General features: G+C 38.8%; 1 protein-coding gene across 3 annotated transcripts in view; it reads left to right on the top strand.

Annotated features, from left to right (window-relative positions):
• The window catches only part of ADAMTSL1 (ADAMTS like 1), a 422892-nt gene that overhangs the window by 298233 nt on the left and 104008 nt on the right, over window positions 1-20651 (top strand). For all 3 annotated transcript variants that reach the window (XM_032095762.1, XM_032095761.1, XM_032095763.1), the window contains 4 exons: window positions 284-358; window positions 3262-3419; window positions 16655-16766; window positions 17340-17478. In XM_032095762.1, the coding sequence (XP_031951653.1) occupies window positions 284-358; window positions 3262-3419; window positions 16655-16766; window positions 17340-17478 (484 nt within the window). The remainder of the gene's footprint in view (window positions 1-283; window positions 359-3261; window positions 3420-16654; window positions 16767-17339; window positions 17479-20651) is intronic.

The following is a 20651-nucleotide window of genomic DNA, read 5'->3' as shown; positions in this document are numbered from 1 at the left end:
GTGGAATTGTGATGAAATAGAAAGTTGTTCAAGAAAACCATAAATAGTTGTGAAGGAGTTGGGGATAAATAAAATCAACAGGTTTGGATTCTTCCAAGCAGAAGGTTTTTACCCCATTTAACAAGTTATTTTTTCAGATTTTTAATCATAATTCTTAGAGTTTTTTTAATTGGTCCTAAGGGGTTTTTTTTGACTGCCTTGTAAACATGCATTTGACTGCTTATTAGAAAACAGGTGGGAGTTCCTTTGCCTATTTACTCCATGCATTTTTGCCTTCCCACAGTGGATGATACAGTGGTTGCTATTCCCTATGGAAGCAGACAAGTTCGCCTCGTGCTGAAAGGACCTGATCATTTATGTAAGTAGAAGTTGTTGTACACTTGTTTAAGAGAGCCTTGGTAACCTGCAGTGCTCTGTTTATACTGTGGCGTCTGGTTTCTCTCTGTCAGATCACTGATATCAACACACAGATGAGTCCTACTCTCCGAAGTTTTCCTCAGAGCCAGTTACTTCAGTGGCACACACTCTTTTCAAAGCAGACCTTGGCCAACAGTGCAGAATTCTTTGCCCCTCCATAATTTTTCAGTCATTTCTGTTTGCTTATCCTTTGGCTGGCTCACTTGGTGTCAAGTGCTTTTGTTTAAAATTAATAAAATATATACCACTGAGTGAATCAATATTGAGGACAGTAAAGTATAAGCTTCCCTACAGCTCAGCTCAGCTCAAGCTGCTCATGACTTTAACACATTTCTGTTACGATAATCTTTCTCTCTCCCTTAGATACACAAATGCACTCGCACCGTATGTGTGTGCATGCACACACAAAAAATCACACTCTAAAGATCTGAAACTGCATACACAAGTGAAACCATGTTCCTTAGAAGTGATATTGCTCCAGCTCTTACTGTTAGGACCACTGAGTTCTGCTCGCCCATCACTTGGTGGCTATAACACTTTCCTGCTTCATTGGTGTATCCCAGCAGATGTATATCCCTCTTCTCTGGGAGGAATCTCAGGATTTGAGAATACTCTGCTACAGCTGAAGGCAAATCTGTTTATTTCATGAACAGAAGCTCCTGGCATCCCTCACTCTCATCTTCCAGTGCAGTAGCTGCTCACAAGCTGCTTCCTTTCTCATCAGCAGCAAATGAATATTAGAGTGTTAGTAAATACAATTTATGGTCAGAAAAAAACCCCAAGCTGTACTGCAGGACCTCTCAGTAGCACAAATTATTGTAAGGTAAGTCAGGCTACTCTTCTCCTTTTCCAAAGGAAGTCTTTAGGAATTTTTCTGCAGCACAGACAAGTTATGTCTTCTGTTTGTCAGTGTAGGTACAAACGTATGTCAGCAAAGATGTGAAACACCAAATCATTTCACTGTCCTCATATTTTCTTTCACCCAAAGATTTTATACAGGGTATCAAAATAAGGGGTGGCTTACCAGTCCTGTACTGTAGCTCCCTAGTTGTGTTGAGAAAGCAGTGGGTTCTTCAAATTTAAAACCGTGGATAAAGACCAGCAAAAATATAGGTTATAAACCAAAAAAAAATATATTATGTTTTCATTAAAAGTTCAAATGCTGCCTGTACCTCAGTTTTAAGGAATGCCCTTTGGGTATTCCTGAACTGCTCCAGTATGGCTGATAGTACTTTCCCAGTGCGTGACATCCACTCTTTCTCTCCTGTCTTTTTTTCCAATATAGATGTTCTCTTCCAAGGTAGAAAAATTTTGTACTTTTGTTATTGTTTCAGTGAAATTGAGCTATAAGAAAGCTCAGAGAGAAATGAGATTTTAGCTGGAGAGATGGATCTAAAGCTGCCTTCACTCAGGCTGTATCATATTTCATGACAAAAAGATTTGAATCAGCAAGGTCTGCCAGAGTCACTGGTTGAGATTTAGATTAACTGCACTGTGTAAACATGAATAAGTCCAAATATATCTCTTTCTTGTTTCAGATGTCTCCATGAATCTTTCTGTTCACCCATCAAAGGATTTTATATATGTATGAGCTACAGTCAGTTTCAGGGGGAGGGAGTATTTTGCCCTGTGAACTTTGGTTGTGGGAGAAGTCAACAGGAGGCTGATTATATATACACAAGTCTTAAAACCGTCTTTATTCCTGATGCATGCAGCCTTGTCCAAAAACAAATAGATGGCCAAGTGCATCACAAAGGAAGAGACTGGTCTCACTGAAAACCAAGGAATTCATTAATACAGTGCAAACTCTTAGTGTACTGCCTCCACAACTTCCTTCATTAATTAATTCCCTTAATCCATCATGAAAATCAGTCTAGTTACTGCAATTATCTTCTTTGTTCCCTAATTAGCAACTTAATATATGCAAATAGAAACATGTTTTCTTTTTGTTGTCTTTGAAAACATATCTCCATCATAGATGAATAGGATGCCTTAGCTGCCTCGCTGTATTGGAGGTTTTGTGCATATATTCATAAATAAATGTGAAAGGTTTGCAGCTTTGCAATCTTTCATGATGAAATTCCCTGTCACTTCTAAATAACTACCAGAATAACTGGTGAATGTGCTGTAAAGCATAATCTGGAGTTGGTAGGGAGGCTTGCTGGATGATGAAACAGACCTACTTTCTGACTGTTGGTTTCTATTTAAGAAATTACTGTTATTTTTAATATGATAATCAGAAGTAGCTACAACAAAACAGTATCTGAATTAATGCCCACTTTTGGGGAACTGTGAATACAGAGAGAGCCAGATGGAGAGCTCAGGATGGTTCAGCACCCACCTTCCCCTTCTACTCCGCTGGGATGGGTCAGACTGCTTCTGGAGAGGAAATGGGATTGCTGTCATACTGATCTTTCTTTCCTGGATATCCTGCTTTCAGTTAATTGTCTACCACAACAACATGTGGTTGGTGACCCACCTTTGAACTGAAAGAGGGTATGGCAACTTAACAGTGCTCATGGGCCAAGGTCTGAGTCACGCTCCACATAGGAGCGTGACTTACTGACAGTGAGTTAAACAACAGCAAGTATGCCTAACCAGGAATGGATTAGTATGTCTGGAAGAGAGTAAAAACATGACCTATGGGTGAGGACGGGAATGTGAGCTAAATCTAAAGGTTGAACAAAGACAAAAAGCAGATGGAAGAGAAAAAAGAGAAGTGTGCAAATGTGCGTAACTATGGGAAAAAAAGTTGCAGTATTACTAATTCATGTTGGGGTTTTTTCTGCTCTCACTTCAAATTGCAGTGCTTTAGTTTCCTGAAATTTCTTTTCTATTTGTCAGATTTGGAAACCAAGACTCTCCAAGGTGTGAAGAGTGAAAACAGCCTAAGCACCACTGGCTCCTTCATCGTAGAAAATTCTAGCATTGACTTCCAGAAGTTTCCTGACAAGGAGATCTTAAGAATGTCTGGGCCTCTCACTGCAGACTTTACTGTCAAGGTGAGGGTCATTGGTCATTGACGTCTTAGAGCAACATAAAGATCTACTAGGAGGGTGAAAGAGATTTTTCTAGATCTTAATTTTCCAGTAGATGTTTATCACAAAGCCTAATCCAGTCTATCTCTTGAACTCTACATGTAATTCTTTATGGTTATATATTTGGTGAAAACCTCACTGGAAACTCCTCAGGAGAGAGAGACTGCATTTATGTCAAGAAAGGCATAGCCAATATGTGCCCTAAAAAGAAACTATGAACTTTTTGTTTCAAGAAAGGACAGATTACTTTCTAAATGCACTATTGAGGTACATATAAATCAATGACTTGCAGTTTTCTTTGTGATAAGCAAAAAAAAAGTCTGTGTCTTTGGCCCGTAGTTTGTTGGGTGTATATTAGTGTAGTTGCACAGAAGACTGTAAGAGAGTGAAGAGTGAAGTCCTCAAGCTCTAAAATAAATTTGATAACTTTGCTTGAGAAGTCATGGCGTCATTTTGAAGTTCTGTTCTTTGTTGCACTGGCAATAAGAGTAAAATTGTTTCCTCCCATTAGAGTGTTTCCATTCTTCCAGGTAATATAAAACACATTGCTGGAAGCAATGCACACATTCTGTGGGGAAACAAACATGTGAAAATGAACATTTGGGAGTTGCAATAAAATAAATCCCTTTCCAGTAGGTCCAAGGAACCTGAAGGATTTCAGCTGTAAAACTGCAAAACCTGTATCATGTCCAGGACTACGTAAATTTTTCACTATGGGCCCCAGAGGTAGATGACATTTGCTTTAACCTTGAGCTGATGGCAGCTAGAGGTTTGAACAGTGAACTGGAAAATGTCCTAAGTGATTGTCCTGGGTTAAACTGAGCTGAGCTGGAACGGGTTAGCTTGGGAAGTAGCACAGTCTTGTAGACTGTCCCCTATCCATCGTGGTATGTTAGCAGCTGAGAAAGCAAACTGAAATTTCAGAACTGGTTCACAAGGAGAAGCCTGAACTAAGGAATATGTTCCTTCCTCTTTGAATGTCAGAACAAAAATTCCTTGCTGAAATAGATGCTGTTCAATTCAAAATATCTGAAACACATTTACCTCTTCTGTAGATGATACAGAGATGGTGAACATCACTGCAATGTAAACAATATTTCTCACTTTGTTTTATTTCTGCTCTGTGTGAATTTCTGGCAGCCTAGTTACAGTGTATTTGTGGGAAACAGCTGGTCATGTAGACCAGTTGCCCAACGGGAGGGTTGTACTTTCTTCCTTATATTTCCAGTGTTGTCTTTTATGACAGGGAAAATACTTTTATCCCTTGCATTCCATCTACCTCTATCAAAGCAAGGTGAGAAGTGCTGGTTAAATCAAAGGAGTACCCTGTTTAAATGCTGACAGTCTTACCAATATGACCAACCTACAAGTTAGCTAGGCATGGGCAGAACAGACACTGCTGAATTGAGGTGGAACTATTTTGAGTTCTGCTGTGTGTTTGCACCTTTGAAAATCAGAGTAACATGATTCAGGTGTTAAATCTGTTGTCTTCTGTGAACATATAAAAATGCACCAACAAACCCCAACCAACTGTTCATGGTTGTAGGATCTTTTCTAAGGTTAGCATTAAATTTTGCATTGGATTATACACTAAAAAATTCTCTGCTCTTGAATCACAGTTAATTTTTTAATCATCAGCTATAGAAGATACTTCAGCTATTACTTAACGAGACACAGATATTATTCTGTACTATTAAATTATTTTTCTAACAAGTTTTTTTTTCTTCTGGATATTTATTTTGTTAGATTTTGCCAGATATGAGCATGTACAGATGCATGTACAGATGCATGCAATCCAAGATGCTGCCCCTCAGTTATGTCAGATTTGGAAACTGCTTTTCATACTTACTTTATACATGATTCTTTTGCCTTCAGATTTTGAAGTTAAAGTACCTTTCTTTAAAAAAAATCAGATGAAATATTTCTTTGTGGTGTTACTAAGCTTTCCTTACAAATTGGGATTTCTTTGGGTGTCTTGCCTCCTGGACCAAGGCAGATTTTTATGCAAATAGATCTAAATGAATCTGTAGATGTAGCAGAACTCTAGTTTTAGAATTGTTGTCTCCAGAATTATTCCTGTAATCCTTTTCACTTGACCCTGAATGCTCTTATTCGACAGGTCAAGTTAGACACCTGGATATAATTCAGAAGTAGTAACTCAGTGTGAGAGTTGATATTTAAGTTTCTTTATTGGTAACACAGAGTGCTTTAAAATTGCAAGAAACCTCATGCTGTTCCTGGAGGAGCTGAGTTGCATAATTACTGGATTTCTTTGCTTTGTAATAGTCAGTGGTACATACCTCACATGCTAAACTCTTGGCAATCTTTTCACAAGATGTGTAAATAGGAAAAATAATTCAGTAAAACAGCTGTATTAAAAAAAAATAAAGGTGTTATCACAAAACTGGAGAAGAAACAAAGTTTTTCATTATCTTTTTTTTTTATTGATCATTTGAAAATTGTAAGTCTCCATTGCAAACTTTAATTTTTGAAAGGCAAAAGACGAGGAAAACATGCCAGTAAACGTAAATCCTAGTAGAACTACTTTTCCTAAATTCTGAGGATTTCTCTGTTTTGGCGTTTTCAGTACAAAATCCTGGTTTGCATGACTAGAAATGCCTCTTTTCTATAAGAAAAATGTGTCATGCTAGATATAATCCTGAAGAAACGAAGGTCCATTTTCATGTGGAAATCTGTGTGTTTCTGTGTTCTAGAGATCAGAGTAGTAATATCACACAGAGGGACGTGCCCTTTATGGCTGAGCTGTCCCACATCTGCTCTGTTGCCAGTGTTGTGTTCGTTCACTGGTCTATGCTGAAACATCTCCTCTGTTGATAGTGTGCGTTTCACCCTAAACAGAGAATCTTGGAGTACTTAGTTCATGTCATGCATCTGCTCTCCTTTGAGCAGGATGAAGCAGTACTGTCAGATGAGGTCCACCGATGACCATATAATGAGAACAGTCATCACCAGATGACTGTAAATATGAAATCCATAGTTACAGACTTATGGAAACACCATTAGGGACTGCCAGTGAAGAGTGAAGCTGGCAAAGCACAGTCTGTTAGGGTCTCCTTCACAGGTTGATTGTTGTGTTGCTAGGGCCCTAACCCTGTGGCTGAGGTGTGAGCCAGCAAAGACCAGTGGGTTTAAAACCTTTAAAAGATCTAGTAAAGGGTATTATCTAGGCTTGGGTTTGGTTTGGAGGAGAAACCATTGTAGGCCTAGATCTAGGCTAGACTATGTTTATGTTGGTTTTAAATCCCTCATATCATTCATAGTGCCTGCCCAGACCAAGTCCTTTGCATAGAGATGCCTAAAACTGGATTGCACAAATGTTTGTCTGGAGGCTTCTAGAGGTATTTGAATTAGGATTGCATTGTATTGATGATCTCTTTTTGTAGTGCTGGGGCTGACAAGCCTTGGCTAGGGGCTGCTGCCAGAAGAGACTGTCTGGTGCTTCTTTTTGTGCTAGTGGCTGGGGTGTTCTGCTGGCTGATTTAGAAATTATGTGGACTGGGTTCACTTGGGCAGAGTTACTGCTGAAATTAGAGTTTTGGCCACCAATTGTCCAAAAAGTCATAAAACACATCTCAAAAGTGGATGCTGAATTACACAGAACTCTAGAGCTAGCCAGACAACTGTTGGCTCAGCTGCAGTCTAGGACTGGCAGAAAGTGCTGGTGAGATAAATGCATTTGATAACAGTCCAGATTAGAGATAGAAAATAAGGCTGGGACTTAGTCTAGACTTCCTGGGACTTGCAAGGGCATGCAAGGGATAATGCATGTACAGGCAGCCAGCTGGCAGAGAGGTTGATGGGCCTTGTCAGGCTAGAGCCAGGATTGGATTAAAAGTTACTTTGAACAAGGAGCACATAGTGATTTACTTTGTGGCATAAACTAAATTATTTCAATACTCTCTTTAAGGCAGAGGCCAAATGATGCAAATTTGCTCTAGCAGCAAAGAGCTACTATTTATGGTTCACATATTGTTGGATATTTGAGGTATTATCATATGAGAATTGGAAGTGAAGACAGTAAGAGCCTTCTGTACAATTTAGTTCTGATGCTGGCAAAGGTTTCCAGAAGAGATTATACCTCATATTTGGGAGAAGGCTTCAGATCAGGTGGGAAGTGATGAAGAATCTGGGTAGCACTGACAGCTCGGGGTTAGGATGGAGCTCCTGGAAGTAGGTAGAGATAGAATTAAGGCTGAGTGCACAGAAATAGTATTAGTTAAGGTTTAGTGTGACTGGTTCACAGCTTTTGTGTTAGCAAGGTCAACCCACTGAAACACTTTGCTTCATCTAGAAGAGATCAACAGAATATTGTCAATTCATTGTAAGGCAAAAGTACCTCTTGATATGTGTCTTCCTGAGGTCATTGTGGCGCACTGCAGATTGGATTTAGCTGGAAGCATGTCTGTATCAATGGCTTTTATCAACCTATGTTTGCATTCAATACTTCTTTTCCCAGTATTAGTCATAAAAATCACCCAGTCTGATTTCCTGATACCCAAAAAATGTACATTTTTTTAATAATTTCTAGGTCAAAGTCACAAGTAGTGACCAGCACTAATCATTATTTATCTTGACTAGGTCTTCTGACAAGTTCAGGAAAATTCTTTTTTCTCCTATTTTGGCAAATGAGGTGAAATGTATGGAAAACCATGAAATAAACCTTTCAAAAACAGTGCACAGTTTTATTTTATATCAACCTTTTTTCTTTTCTGTTCAATATAACGTATTTCAATTAATAGCACGTAGAACATGATCATTCTCCTAATCAATATATTTGACCTTTAGGTCATGCAATGATTTCCATAGTGAACAATATACTGTGTAAAATAAGGAATACATCTCATTTTTCAAACCTTTCAAATCATTTTCACTGATTCCTTCTGGTTTTCCCATTCTGAGAGACAGGAAATTATTACTACTGTTTACCTCCTTTCTCCTTTACTTCTGCGTTTGATATCTCTGTCATCATCATTTGCCTCTTTCCTAGTGTCTTCTTCGTAGAATCATAGGATGGTTTGGGTTGTAAGAAACCTCAAGGATTCTCTATTTCCAACTCCGCTCCCATGGGCAGGGACAGCTACTAGATCAGCTTGCTCAGAGCTACATCTAGCCTGGTCTTGAACATTTCCAAGGATAGAGCATCCACAATTTCTCTGAGCGACATTTTACAGTGTCTAACCATGCTCACACAAAAGAATTTCTTCCTAAGATCTAAGCTAAATCTACCCTCTTCAAGTTTAAAGCCATTATCCTTCATCCTGTCTCTACATGCCCTTGTCAAAAGCCCCTCTTCAGCTCTCTTGTAGCCCTCTTTAGGTACTGGATGGCTGCTGTAAGGTGTTCTCAGAGCAAGTTCTCCAGGCTGAACTATCCCAACTGTCTCAGCCTTTCCTCATAGGAGAGATGCTCCATCCCTCTGATCATCTTCATGTACCTCCTTTGGACTCCAACAGGCCGGTGTCCTTCTTATGTCTTACTCTATTTAATATTTACTTTTTTATCAAAGATGATCCCCAAGAAGTTTATCCTTTTTTCCATTCTCTGTCCTTTTCCTGGTTTCACTGTGACAGTACAGTCACAATTTTTTAAAATACACATAAACATGTAATTTGTGACTTGTATTTAAATACATAAATGTATATTTTGAAAGAATCGATTTCTTATAAGTAGACATGTAGTTTAATAAAATGTTATAAAATTATTTAATATCTATTTTATATAAAGAGGTAATTATACATATATATGTTGAAAAAGAGTGAACTTACACTCTAATATTACTTGAAAGGAAATTGTAATGAGTTGGGGGTCAGTCTCTTCTCTGAGGTAGCAAGTAATAGGACAAAAGGAAATGGCCTAAAGTTGTGCCAGGGGAGCTTTAGATTGAATACTCAAAAGAATTTCATCACTGAAAGGCTGATTAAGCATTGCAACAAGCTGCCCAGAGAAGTGGCGGAATCACTGAAGTGTTCAGAAAATGAGATGTGGTGCTTAGAGACATGGTGTAGTAGTGGACTTGGCAGTGTCAAGATAGTTGTTGGACTGGCTTTGGATCTTAGAGGTCTTTTCCAACCTTAATGGTTTTATGATTCTATACACACAATAATCAGGACACAAATGGATTCTACCTGGCTATGTACTTTTCTCTTCTTCTTTCATCCTTTCTGCAAAATTCTATGGATGTTTTTAACTGAGCTGATATTTTCAGAGGAATACCTAAAACAACCCTACTACTGTTCTGAATAGTAATAGCTAATGTGGACAACAGTTCTGTGTATAATTAGCATATATAATTAATTGGGGTTTCCCATAGGCATTATTTCTTTTTTTTTAACTGAACTTGAATTTAGTCTGTCAAAACTTTGAGGGCTTTCACAGATGGTTTCAATTTTAGGCACCATTCATAAGTTTTTTCATTAGCAAACTTGGTAAGCTCATGGTTGACCCGTTATGCTGCTCATCTGGGCATCTGGCTAACAACTCATGCCATAGCACATATCCCTGAGGGATTCCACAGTCCTTCATCCATTGCAAGAGCAGCTTATTGGACCATTCTTCACCCAGTCATCAGTTCATGGGAGAATCTTCTAGGAGTATCCGTCTAGGACTCTTTGGTGAGAGACCTAGAAAAAAACCTAGACTAATAAAACTACCTTTATTTTCTTGACAAAGAAAACCACAATTCTCAGAAGAAATTACCTTTCTCAGGGTACTCTTTAAGTTCTGTTGTCTTTTTACATTCTATCTACTCACCCCGTAACTGATGTAGAAATTGTTGGACCGAAGTTTTGTTCATTATTCATGAGATGCCTTCTGAAAACTGTTACAAATTTCTATCTATATTTATGTGGTTTAAACCATGGTTTATGCATGTAAGTAGACTGAATACCATATGTGATTTGGATTTGCGATTCCTGTGCTCAACCAGTACGTCCTTTGAAGCTACTGGGTGGATGCTGTTTGGATCTGAAGATGTGTTACCATTAATTTTACATACTTCTTTAAAGTACTGCTGATCTGAAATGTACTGGCAGGTTTTAATGATGCCTTTTCCTGGTCTTAAAGTCAAGAGTCAAACACGGTTAGAAGGGGAAAAGGGATTTTACCTTGGTATTTATTTTAAGGATCCTTAGGTGCACCACATCCAGGTCAACTGCACCGAAATGCACACCGCAATGCACACCCCCAGAAGATCTGGTATAATATTGTAGGTCTTACTAATTAGCATGTCTATCAAAGATTCCCAAATGAGAGGCTCAAGTGAGCCCCCCTCCCTGAGGAGCCTTCCCCTGGATGGTTCTATCTTGGTTTACAGAATGTGTTCTGGAGAGGACCTTGGGGTCTGGGGCACACTGATCCCTAGCTACGAAGCTTCTAAAATGTTTAGTCTCTTAGCTTGACAAACAAGTCCAAGAATGTAGGGAAAAAGCACTAAGAATACAGAAGTTGTAAAAAGGTATAACAGGGGTATAAAAGAAAAGGCAAAAAATCTTCATGACATCATTAAGGCAATAGAGAAAGTTTCTTAGACATGTAATTTTTTATTCCTCTGACAAATTGTTATTTGTAATTTTTCCTCTTCTTACTCTGTAACTTTTGTTTACATATATCTCTCAAAAATCAGTCACTTTTAAGTGCAATTAAGGCTTGGAGCCAACCGTGTTCATTTTTCATTATTTTAACAATTTGCATGTGTGTGGCAAAAAATGCCCTTTCAGTTTGTTAATTTTATTTTTATACAGTATCTATCACAATAGGATCCTCTTTTTACATTGATTTCCTAGATATTGCCGTTAATAACTTAAGATTAATAAATATTCTGCAGTTACAATTAAGATGGCTTGTTCAAAGGTGAATTCTCTTACCCTGGGATCATGATGATGGTGGTAAAATGGTCTTTCCACAGACGACTGGGATGTTATGGGTGGTATCACAGCAGAGATGCAGCACATCTGGTTTCACTATTTGGGGTTGCCTTTGGTTCTATGGAATGATTTTGGTCTTCTCATTTGAGAAATTTCCACATTGCCACGTTAGTAGTGGATTATGTACAGATGAGTAAGTGTTATATGTGGTACCACAGGTTCCATTACTGCCAGCTATCCTAGCCAATCCACTGTAGTGATTTTCTCTTTTTTTCTTTTTATGGGCAGATTAATGGAACTGGTAAAAGATTTGGACCTTCTAGCTTTCTATTGTGGCTTTGTGAGAGAATTAATCTAAAGGCTTTTTAACACTCTCATCACCTAAAGAATACTGATTAAACCAAGATTGGGACAGGGTAAGCAAGTTCAATTCAGAGATACCTTGCACAGTATGTAAATCAGTGATAATGTAATTCCAGAGTGATGTCTCTGGCTGATTTAGAGGCTTAAATTGAGAAGCAACAGGTGGAGCTGACTTTCATTAGAGAGACAACCCTAAAACCAAGCTGATCCAATACAGGACAATCAAAACCAGGGGATGTGAATGCAGAAGTGGACAGTAGGCATATTCCCTGGACCTTGAGGACAGAGCGCCTTTCAGCATTCAAGGGAATGACAAGGCAAACTCAGAGGAGTTATGGTGTAGTCTTGTCTTAAAACATATGCTTGAAAGCCTTCAGCATTTCTCATTATTTACATTTTATTTTCTTTTTATGTTATTTTAAACAAGCTTGTAAAAGTTATTTTCCCATGACAATGTCTGGCTTCTATTTCCTTCATGAACAAATTATTAACAGCAACAAATCTCTTGTACATCCTTCTTTTTTTCAGTGCAAGATATCACCACATACAACCAGCAATACTGAAGCACTCTAGGTGGAATATTTTTTCTACTGACTTGAGAAGCACAAAATTACTTATGTCAGATTTCTCATTAATTACTTTCATTAGTATCAATCTGATGATTTGGCATTTGGAACTTGCAGAAAGAATTCAGAATCAGAATCAGAATATGGGAGAATCCATCAGAACTTTTCTAATAAGCATGGTGGCATGGAGCTAGATCATAGTAGAGCAGATCAAATTGTGTAAGACAGAATTTGCTGAAGCACTTCCAGAGAAGGACAACAGAGCTGGTGAAGGGCCTAGAGAGTAAGTCCAATGAGGAGTGGCTGAGGAGGCTGAAGTTGTTTAGCCTGGAGAGGAGGACGCTCAGGGGAGACCTCATCACTCTCCACAACTGCCTGAAAGGAGACTGTAGCCAGGTGGGGGTCAATCTCTTCTCACAGGCAACCAGTGACAGGACAAGAGGACACAGGCTTAATCTGCACTAGGGGAGGTCCAGGCTGCACATCAGGAAGAACTTCACTGCAAGGGTTGCAATGGGCTGCCCAGGGAGCTGGTGGACTCACCATCCCTGGAAATATTCCAGAAACAATTGGACATGGCACTTAGTGCTATGGTTTAGTTGACATGGTGCTGTTTCGTCAAAGGTTGGATTCCATCTGGGAATGTCTTTCCAGCCTGAATGATTCTATGATTCTGAGGTATGAAATAATAATTTCCTTTCTCTGTCTCCATTTTGGAACACACACACACACAAGAAAGAAATGGTGTCTTTCCTCCTCACCTCTCCCCGACTGCATAAAATGAGAACATTTTGTTGAATATACTTCTCATGGCTTAGCTCTACAAGTAGCTTTAATAATTACTTGGTTATGACTGCTGGTTATAAACTGCTGATTAAATTTCAAAGCTGTCCAAGTAAACTACAGTAGTTTTGTAGGTCAGGCCATGTGTTCTTCAGTGAACAGAAGCAAATGGTTCAGGCACACACTGCCAAAATCAAGCGAAAAAGGGTTGGGCTTTCAGGAACTTGACTTGTTAGGTTTTATGTGAACTAATCAAATTTTGGAGTAACAGGAAAAACCAACAATGTGCAAAGGCGAAGTCAGATGTTGCAGTCTCTTGTTCATAGAACAGATCAGAATATCTCAAAAAGCTTACACACCTTTTGTGTTCAAGTTTTTATTTTCTCGTTTTCATTCAACTTTTTGTGACATCTCCCAAACCAAATCTACATTTTATCAACTCCAAACTTCACCTGAGCAACACTTTGTGCTTCTCTTGCATCATCCCAGGCAGGTATTAATAAAATCAGTGTAGAAAACAGTGATTAAAAGAGATTATTTTTTTCTAGGGTCTTTCAACAGGGAAAAAAGATATCTCTGTTGATAGTGGCTGTAGGCTAGACAGTGGATATTCTGAGGACTCTAGTTTTAACCAGTTTCTTATATGACTGGTGTTATTCTTTTGAGTCAACAGCTGACTGAACAGGAGCCAACTGTGCCCAGGTGACCAAGAAGGCCAATCATGGCATCCTGGCCTGGATCAGGAATAGTGTGGCCAGCAGGACAAGGGAAGTCATTCTTCCCCTGTACTCGGCCCTGGTGAGGCCGCACTTTGAGTGCTGTGTCCAGTTCTGGGCCCCTCAATTTAGGAAGGATGTTGAGATGCTCAAACACTTCCAGAGAAGGACAACAAGGCTGATGAGGGGTCTAGAACACAAGTCCTGTGAAGAACGACTTAGGGAAATGGGGTTGTTTAGCCTGAAAAATTCAGATAGGATTTTATTTGCAAATACATTGGTCAATTGCCATTTTTTCTAGTTCAGTTACCTAAGTATGGGAAACTCATTGTTAGTTGGAGGACTAGCTTAAGATTCTCAGGTGACGACCATCTCTGTTTGAATCTTTGTCACTTCTCATAGCTACGAGGGTGTTGCAAATACTGCAAAAGTAAAAAATTTCATCATACTACAGAGCTGAGTGTGGGAGAGATTACTACAGAGATTTCAATGTGTGGGAGTTGGCCCTGTGCAGTCAAACCAGGACATTTTTTACAGCATTTAGCTATCAAGTCTCACTCTTGAGTTTTTCGGAGCTCAAGCAGCCAGTGATGTTTTTTCCTGGACAAAGAACTTAGCTTTAACAAACAGTCAAACAAAATACGAAAGAAGTTTTTGCTATGTGGAATCACATGTATATATTATATTGTATATTGTTCCTCTTCTGCTTACAATACTCCTTAAAAAAATACATGTATGCTTCTTTTATTTGCTTGTTTTGTATAATTTGAGCTTATGACTGTGGCTCATTGTAATTCTTTCCCACCTATGCTGTTATCATGGCTGTATGAGTGACTTCCACATTAGGCTGGAAAAGATGTACATCTGTCTTTTCTCTATGTCACAACAGACAGATAACTGCAGACATGCGGGAATAATCACCAGAGAGAGAGGAACTCTTCTTTCTTCCTGATTTTTTTTATTTTTTAAAATGTAAACTCTTTTTTCCTCCCATTCCTTTTATAGTAGCCTCTGTGTGAGTTCTTGGTCTGTTCTTTATGATTCACTGCAGACCATACTGCTGAGGAGATCTGAGTATGCGAATCACTGATGATCCTTAAAAAACAAAGAGTAAGAACAGAATTCTCCCCAGAGAATGCCTTTCCTGTACATTGAGATCAGAGACCTCCCCAGATGGCTTCCAGCACAACCGAACATTTTGCCCAGGAGTGCCTGAGGCTTTCATGAGCCTGGAAAGACCCTTCTGCAGTGTGCAATTAATGCATCATCCCCACAGAAGGAATTAGGTATCCTGTTTCTGACACACAGATTCAAAGAATATTGATCTGTGCAAAAGGCCTCCCCTTTGCTGAAGCAGTTGTATTATTGCTACAGCTGGTTTGGGTTTTTTTCCTTTTGGGAATTGACATCACTGCTTAATTAGAAAAGGGCAGCCTTAGTCGCAGTGGACCAGATCTCATACACACATCAGTATTCTTGCCCTCCTCCTGCTCTTCAAGATGTATCTTGATTTGTAATCATGTTGCTGTCCATCTACAGAGGAAAACAAAACAAACAACCCAAGTTACAAAGTTCATCTAGATTTGTCATATTTTTGTTTCTATTTCACAAACCATTCTTCAACAGTGTCTCTTGGTGTTTGGAAAGAGAGAAGAGAAAGGGAAAGGCAGATTTAAAAACAGTGTTTCCAAAATGAGGAGACTCATTTGAAACATGAGAGAAAAGGAAAAAAAAAAAAAAAAAAGGCAGTGGTTAAACAGTTTAAGCTGTCTGGAAAAAAGGGAGCGGATTGCTCCTGAGAGCAGCAGTACTGTCTTGGACAACGATCCATCTTTCGTAGTTGTGATTTAGCAGTTTTCTCTGTTGTGATAGCATTATGCCACTGATGCAGAGATACTCAGGCAGCACTGAAACACAGTGTCCTAGGACAAATAATCAAATAGGAGAGGATTTTAGCAGCAGACTTTTTCCTTCCCTTGCCAGCTGTTCATGCAGAGGCATAGAGATAAGGACAAGGGGTAACCTGCTGAGATTTTGAAGTCCTCATAACTGGATTAATCAGAACAGATGTCAAGTGGGAAGGGTTTTTTATTGGGCTGGGTGCAAGTGGTGCTGCTTTACCAGGTTGTAGGTCTCTCATATTGCAGTCCTTGCACTACAAACTCTTGTTTATGTGGGAAATCCATTCACACATAGTACTGAAAGCATGCTAGCTTTTAAGCTCAGATGGCTTGTACGCTCTAAAGACAGTATTCTAGATATGCACTTAGCCCCAGCCAGGATTCCATGCCTAAGTCTGAAAAAAGCATTTTTACAAGCAAAATAAAGTAAGCAGGAGAACAAACTTATAATAAAGACAGTGCCACAAAGGAGAATGAAATAAAGACCTCACCTCAGGAAAAAAAAAAAAGGTGAATTAAAATTTTTAAACTATTTATTATTTTTCACATCTCAGCCTCCCATGTTTTACACTGTACTATCAAGTGTATTATAACTCCTCATAGAATGTTTTTTGGGAAACATTAAACATCTAAAATCTGTGTCCAGGTATCAGGGACAGTAAATATTAGTAGGTGATTTTCTGATTCATTAAACATTAGTCCCTGTCTTCTGTCCCTTTAAGATTATTCAGTAGCACTAACCATGCGTTTGCCATGCACTCTTTATTTCAGAATATGGTCTCAAAATGGTCACTGACTATGCCCAGAAATTTATTTGACTGTGTTTTGAACCCAAGATTTTGCCACCGATCTATGCTTTGTTTTTCTATTTAATTTTTCTATTGCAATGTGTATCTGGTATTTCATGAAGCTGCAAGATGCATGTAGCAGAATAATTCTTCCCAGCATTTATAATAGGTTCACTCTTTGATATAACCTCTTTTTCAGATCCATTATGCTGGTGCTGCTGACAGTTCAGTCCAGTTCATCTTCTACCAGCCTATCATTCACCGATGGAGGGAAACTGATTTTTTCCCTTGTTCAGCATCCTGTGGTGGAGGTAATGCATTACCACAGTATTTCAGAAACTGTCACCTGCGTACCTGACCTGTCCCAACTTCTGCCCTGTTTAAATAGTTTCAACTAAATGAAGAGAGGGATTTAGCAATGTGGCAGTAGCCAGTAAGTTTTTAGCATCATGCCCAACTGTGTAGATAAAGTACATCTTCATGCCTACATGTCTGCATTTAATGCTACAGCAGTCAAACATAAGGGCTGATGGGATTTCGGCCTCTTTTGGAAAAACAAGATGTCTCCATTTGTCCCTGTTCCTACCAGCAGGTTTATGTGCTATACTGAAACAGAGGGCACAATTCTTGGTGACTATGAAACCTCTGCCTTTGTTTTTTTCCTTTGTTTTTTCTAGGCTTCTGAATTTTTGTTTGACTGTACTGGTTATCTTTATTTCCTACTACCTACTGCTGTTTTCAATCTGGCCTGTAAAACAACAGCTGCTATGTCCAAGCAAGCTGAAATTAGTTTTTTTTTTTACCAAATCAGAACTTAGATACATTCCAGAGCCAGACAGGAAGAATACCGTGTCTCATATTATTTATTCCTCTGTGTATTGCAGGTTATCAACTGACATCTGCTGAGTGCTTTGATCTGAGAAGCAATCGGGTAGTAGCGGATCAGTACTGTCACTATTATCCTGAAAATATCAAGCCAAAACCAAAACTTCAAGAGTGTAATCTGGATCCTTGTCCTGCAAGGTCAGTCAACTTTAATTTTAGAGGAGGCTGAGATCTAAAGGAGTAAAATAAAATAGGAGAATATTCTGTTGATATTTCTCACAGTGTCATTTATCCCACATAATTCAACCTCTTTCTCATCCTGAGAAAGCACTGTGTAGAACACCTTTATTTAGCACCTTCACATAGCAAAGACTGATTTGAAATGGTTGTTTCTTCCCCTCAGAATGTATTTTGCCTCATTAATTGTTACAAAGTATGAGAAAACAAATTGTCCATGATACCATCCCTACATTCAGTACCTGCCTCTTAAGTGTTAGTGAGATTGAAAAAATTCTTTTGCTTGAAAATTATTGTCATCACAATTATTTTTATGGTTTTTTTTAAAAATTTTCTCCTTAATAAAAGTCATGCTTGCATTTATGGCAACTTGTAAAATGTAATGAGTGATTTTGTTCTAGTTAGCAATGTCCTTTGGCCCTGCATGAAAATCTCATGCTTGCTGCCCCACAGAATCACAGAATGGGTCAGGCTGGAAGGGACCACAGTGGGTCATCTGGTCCAACCTCCATGCTCAAGCCAGGTCATCCAAGAGCACATGGCACAGGATCGTGTCCAGATGATTCTTGAATATCCCCAATGAGAGAGACTCCACAACCTCTCTGGGCAATCTGTGCCAGTGCACTGCCACTGCACAGTAAAAAATTCTTCCTCATGTTAAGGTGGAACTTCCTGTGCATTCTTCCTCAGAAGATTAATAGAAAAAATAGTAGGATCAGATAGTCAGGTTTTTCATGTATAAGAAAAGAAAGAAAACCACAAAAAAGACCAATCCTTTGTTGCACTGATTGCCCTGAACTTCAGTGGGAATCCATCTGCAGCCACTCAATAACAGCAAGCATTTATTTATGCAGTCTAAACCTTTTGGTCGTCTTATGTGGCTTTGCTAAAAGATGGTTAAGCATAGCCCAACAGGCATGACAAGGATGTCCTAAAGCCATTTTATCACCAGCTCCTTTCCTTCTAGACTAGTTTTGTGCCAAATTTGATAAAGTGAGTTCGAGCAAGCGTCACATAAAAAGTTGCTGTGTCACTTCAGATTGCTGGAGATTGTCACAGAAAAAAGATGTCCTGATGAGAAAAAGGATGCGTAAGAAACCTATGGGCCTGTGTATCCACCTGTCTGAGGATGGTTGCTGCCCAAACCAGGTATACCAGCTTTAGAGTAGCTAGGCATTATCAGAGCAGAACAAATCACTCCAAGGCAAAGACAGTTTTTACTTCTTATAGAAAGTTTTCGCTGAAGTTCACTGACTTTTTCTGGAGTTAACATTCCAATTGCTTTGTCATTGAAGACACATTTACCCAGAGTGTAGGGCAGTTTATATTCCTTTGTTCCTTTAAGACCATTTTGTTTGAGACCAAAGTCAGTAGAGGCCAGGTATAATCAGGTAGAATGTTGAAACATGAATGTCTCAGGAAAGGGATTCTTGAAAGGTATGCATCAGTATGGAAACTATCTTTTAGAGTTACCTATCACAGGATCAATGAGAAAGTAATTCTATGTAGTTGCTGTATTTTTTTTTTTTTTAATTCCAAGATGCTATTTTTTAAACATACAGTTCTGGGTCAAGTATGTAATTTGCCTCTGGAATTTATGCTGTGGATATTTTCCATACTTTTCCCAATGATTTTAAATTATATGTTCTCAAATGGTGAGACAGATGACTGCATGGTACATGGGAGGAAAGAGAAAAAAAATAACAGCTGGGCAGATGTCAGGAAGCAATTTTTGGTTTATATAAGACATAACAAGGCAAAGTTGTCGATATAAAGACCCTGAGGGGAGGGAGAGTCATTTAGAAATACAGCAATGCCATCCCAGAGGAACTGGCTTTTTGGAAACATCTTTAAAGTATGCCAAATTTCAAATTACTATTTTCAAAAGTGCCTTTGTAAAGAAGTCAAGAATCAACAACCCAGAGGAAAAAAACAGAGGAAATCTGTGGTAACTTCTGGATTCCTGATGATTTCTTACAGTCAGGAATAGGGTAGGTGAAGCAGAAACATGGGGTCAGAAGCACGGACAAGGAGGGTGTCTTGGCTCTGCAGTGTCTTTTCTGTGTGGGAGCTGCTCTGCTCCACCAGGATAAAAGAAGTTAATTTTTCCTGGCAAACCCAGTCCCAGTGAGGCACAGCTGATTAGTGGTTGCTGACTGTTCCTATGGTGTGTCAATGAATGCCGCAGAAAATAATTGTTGAAGACCACAGTTGCACTGAATAAAGCAGCTGAAATGGGTTGCTGTAGGAGAGCTTACACTAAAATTTTCAGCAAAGGACAGGCTGAAAGAAAAGTTTGAATGAATACCACAAGTATTGTGTGGGCCTGCAATAAGTTGCCTCTTTAGTTTTAGTGCATAGAAATGTTTTACTTTATTGTGCTTACTATGGCAATAATTAGCAGTGTTGCTGGCATCTTGAATAGCAAAAAAGCTTTGCCTCACGAAGATGGAAAAGTCTGTGGATGGTTATTTATCAAACATATATAATGTATACATACCCATTTTCCAGGTTAAGTAGAGGTGGCCACCTGTACTGTTCATCCAAGTCAGACCACTAATTCATGTCTCACAGAATGCGTGATATACCATGACACTGAGTGTCTTTTCATCCCTACTTACCAATGCTCTATCCAGCCTCTCTCATCAACCCTGTTTCAGATCCAGTTCATGCCTTACAAAGAAAAAGGGAAAGATCTGTTTATTTACAGTCCATTATGATTTTACCGCAGTCTGCATTGACTGGCACAAATAAGTCTGTATGTGTAGTATCTACTGATGTAAGCAGCGGCCAGTTCAATCTAGTCCACTTACCTTCTATGTGGCAAAATCCAGCATTAGTATTTCACCTATTTAATTAAGTGAAAATCTTTTAACTACCCAAAACTTCACAGACTGGAAGGGATTTTCAGCTTTCATCTATATCCTCCTTTCTTGTATCTTTTAGGGAAAAAAGAATGGAATTTTTGCCAGCTTAGAGAAAAGGTTTGTTCAGATTTGACTTAACTGGGTGTGATAATTTAGGACAATTCTAAGGTGCTGTAAGCAGAAAATACATCTCCTCCATAATTCAAAGGCTTCCCTCCAAAAAGCAATTTTTACAAATATGAAAAGTGCTATTTCCCCACTCATCAT

The sequence above is a fragment of the Corvus moneduloides genome, chromosome Z, assembly GCF_009650955.1.
Source record: "Corvus moneduloides isolate bCorMon1 chromosome Z, bCorMon1.pri, whole genome shotgun sequence".
NCBI lineage: Eukaryota > Metazoa > Chordata > Aves > Passeriformes > Corvidae > Corvus > Corvus moneduloides.
The sequence above is the reverse complement of the archived record's forward strand: the minus strand, read 5'-3'. Positions and strand labels throughout refer to the sequence as shown.